This window comes from Oratosquilla oratoria, chromosome 23 (genome assembly GCF_046742065.1).
Source record: "Oratosquilla oratoria isolate Oo_2021 chromosome 23, ASM4674206v1, whole genome shotgun sequence".
In the NCBI taxonomy this organism is placed as follows: Eukaryota; Metazoa; Arthropoda; class Malacostraca; order Stomatopoda; family Squillidae; genus Oratosquilla; species Oratosquilla oratoria.
Window position 1 is genome coordinate 41,732,279 of NC_134799.1, and position 4,111 is coordinate 41,736,389.

General features: G+C 39.5%; 1 protein-coding gene across 1 annotated transcript; it reads left to right on the top strand.

Annotated features, from left to right (window-relative positions):
• Positions 1–201: 201 nt before the first annotated feature.
• Positions 202–984, top strand: LOC143037776 (tyrosine-protein kinase Fgr-like). The gene has a single exon (XM_076206329.1). It carries the CDS (start codon positions 202–204, stop codon positions 982–984), a length of 783 nt encoding a protein of 260 aa, XP_076062444.1.
• Positions 985–4,111: the final 3,127 nt, after the last annotated feature.

The following is a 4,111-nucleotide window of genomic DNA, read 5'->3' on the forward strand; positions in this document are numbered from 1 at the left end:
GTACCAATAGTATGTGAATGATATGCATTTGTATATGACAGTTTTTAATGCCGGTTTGTCTATTGTGTACATAAGCTCCCGTTTATCCTCTTGCGCACGTTTTGGACCAAATCTAAGGTCGCGCTCTGGAGTCGTGACAAGGATGGTACTGGAAAGGAACTTGGGGAAGAATTTGGAGTCCTTTTTTTCCTCAGCATCACAATGGAGAAACCCGCAGTAATCGATTGGCTTGAGCCAGACGCCGCCTGGGAACTTTTGAGGAACGGTCGCCGTCTGGGCGAGGGGTCGTTTGCGACCGCGTTCCTGATTTCCGTGGGGGACATGAAAGTGTGCGCCAAAATCTTCAGAGACAAGGCCTCCTTGCCTTCAATGGTGGAAGAAGCCGAGGCTCTGGCAGTGATGTCAGGAGTTCCTCACGTTCCCACCCTCTTCTGTGTGACTGAGAATCCAGTTGGTCTCGTCACCAGCTTTGGCGGACGCTCTCTCATGAAGCTGATCGACCGAGAACGGCTCTCAAGATGCCATGCTGTCAATATCGGTCTTCAAATTGCAGAGAGCGTCCAGATGATTCATCAACGCGGTTGGACGCATAATGACATCAAAGATGACAACGTCGTCGTAAAGAAGAACGGGTTCCTTTTGGAGGCGACCCTCATCGACTTCGGCAATGCCGCTCGTATCGGCGAGGCCACCTACGGCACAGACAGCATAACACAAATCACTTACCCACACATTGCTCCCGAACTCTTCCAGGGACAAACCAATTCATCTAAAAGTGATGTTTATTCAATCGGATACCTTCTGGCCACGATTATTCCTCAGGAGGATCAAGACGAGGAAGTTTCTCTTCTCATTGCTCGTGCAATGAATGACAATGTGGATCATCGACTTTCCATTGATGTTCTTGTCCAGGAACTTCGTGAAATTCACTTCAACTTCTTCGTGGGCACCATTGGGGATCCCTTCTCTGCCCTTGAAAATTGAATTTTTGACTGATGAAATTACTACTGAAAGTATATATGAATTACTTTAAACTGCGAGATGTTCAACTCAACATCTTTATTGACATCATCGTTTCCTGACACTGAATTCTATATAGAAATGACTTTTATAAGCTACAACATATAAAAGCTTTAATACATTGAAAAAATGGAAACTAAATGTCTATAAAAAGCAATTTTTATCAAAATTAAACCGCAAAAGATCAACTCAAGCCACTTTCTGTCCAAAACCCGCCATTTCGTAAGAATAACTTATTAAAAGAAGATGAAATCAATTTAAATTTCATTCAAGTAAAGTAGAATGACATATAATTGAATAATGAAAAACAAACAAATCAAGAAATGAAATTATAAAAGATAAAGTTCATCCTACATTGGCCCAGTATCTACAATTAAAAGTATCTTCCACCGCGTTTTTTAGCATTTTAACTTTGAATATCAACCCTCGAGGGGTTTCCCTCGGCTGAATAAAACTTAATAGTGATAACTAGAATGAGCAAATATATGAAAAAATTATTAAACATTTTGATATATAGCAAGAATTCTCAAGAAAGAAAAACAGCTTAAAGCGTCCATATGCTCGATTTCATTGATTAAAGGAAATGAAAGTGTTGGACTTACCATCAAAGAAATATGTATGTATGTATATATGGATGTATGTATGTATATGTATGCATATATATATATATATATATATATATATACATATATATATATTTGTGTGTGTATGAGTGTGTGTATATATACATATATATTTTTGTGTGTGTATGTGTGTGTGTGTGTGTGTGTGTGTGTGTGTGTGAGAGAGAGAGAGAGAGAGAGAGAGAGAGAGAGAGAGAGAGAGAGAGAGAGAGAGAGTGAGAGAGAGAGAGAGAGAGAGTGTGTGTGTGTGAGAGAGAGAGAGAGAGAGAGAGAGAGAGAGAGAGAGAGAGAGAGAGAGAGAGAGAGAGAGAGAGAGAGAGAGAGAGAGAGAGAGAGAGAGAACTGGGCAATAGTAATCTGCGTTATTTTGCAATCTATTTGTTTTTTATTTCGCTTCACATTTTCGTCAAGCTTGAATGTTTTTGGTTTTGTCGTGGTCAACGCAGTTAACTTAATTAAGAGTACTTTTGTTTTGTTAATTCATTTCGTTTAAGCCCAGAAGATTCAATTCAACCGTTGGATATTACCTTCATTTCCAGAAAGATACTATGCAAATATCTCGGCAGCATATATCTAACTACAATATTGAACATAAGTAAAAAACTATTTTTTTTATAAAAAATAAATAATGATGATGATGATGATGATGATGATGATGATGATGATGATGATGATGATGATGATGATGATAAAAATTATAATATATAGAAAAAATCATCGCCCTCTCTTTTATTTTATTTTTATTTTTAGAAGCCTCGTTTGTCTAATATTATAGTTGATACCCATTCCTTTCTATCTAGTTTTTCATTCTTCTTTGTCTCCTGATTTCTGTGTTCTTTATCATATCTAATCGTTTCTCCCTCTTCCCTCTAATCCTGAATTCTCCCCTGTAATCTGTCTTTTCACTCCTATTCTCTTTTATTGCCTGCTTTCCCCTCCTCTCTCTTACTTCTAATTATTTTCCCTTCTTCATTTAGAAAGGGTCTCACTATTTCTATACATTTTCGATCAATTTTCTGTTTGAAATAGTTCATACATACATACATACACACACACACACACACACACACACACACACACACACACACATACACACACAAAACATGCAAAGATAAAACGTACACACCCACAGACACACGCACAGAAACACTTACGCACGGAAGCACCGCAAACCCATAAACAATCACACAAAACCATAAACATACACACACACACACACACACACACACACACACACACACACACACACACACACACACACACACACACACACACACACACACACACACACACACACACACACACACACACACACACACACACACACACACACACACACACACACAAACACACACATACACATCTTGAAAACCTGCAATCTTCTCAAACTGTCCCTCGCCTTCGGTACCTTCCGCTGCCTCTATACACATACCTGTCCCTTTCCAATTTCCTTCTCGTCTTGCACACTTTTATTTTCTCCGCCAAACTTGGCCTATATTTCAAAGAACATCTTACTCCTTCACAACTTTCTAAGCACTCCAAATATTTCCTCAGTGCCCTCTAAATATCAACTAATTTGAAACGCTTTCCTCTTATGAACACATTTTCCACTTCCCTCCAAATCTCCCATTATTTCCTTCCAGACTTCTCTCCCTCTCCCTAATCTCACTCTTCCTTTCTGGACCTCTTTCCATCCATCGGAAAACTTCCTATCTCCCGTCCAAACCGATTTCCTTCAATCTTCCCTGCCCTCTTCTCCTCCAAACCGACTCTTTCTTCCCAATTACTATTTCCCCGTCCAGGAGAGTGAGATTCACTTACAGAAGCTTTCCAATTCAATTTCAAAGACGCTGTTGTTCCATAGACACAAGGCTGGAGTCTGAGGGGGTCTTCGCTTGCTCTGCATTTGCATACAACGCTCCCGCCGCTAGCTAACGCACCCTAAACACGTTTGCTTTGTATCTGCATAAATGTTCACCAAAACCTAACTTTAACACAATGGATAGCTGATAGGAGGGGGTGGGGTGCCTCGGTATGAACAAGGCCTGTGTGCAAGCAACTGGGTCTGTTGGTTATGTCCTTTGTTACAAGGGACTTTCGGTACTCGAAGAAAGTCCTGTTGATGTATTTCAATCAACCAGTCAATTATTCAGACTATTGGAGTCCATCGATGAACAAAGACCTCTCCCAACTTCTTTTATGAGTTACACAACTGCGCCAATATATACTACATCACTCCTGTAAACTGCTCTATCGTATCTTTTCACCTCCATTTAGCTAAATGTACTTGCCTTGTTTTAATATGCAGGAAGAGAGCTATGCTCAAGGGGTCCCGTCCCTGTTTACATAATCCCTTTTTTTTTTTTTTTTTTTTTTACTGGGCTATTTTCTTTTCTGGGCTATTTTCTTTTCTGGGCTATAAAAAAAATTCGAAAAAATATGTTTCTTGAATTCATTATTTCCTTCAA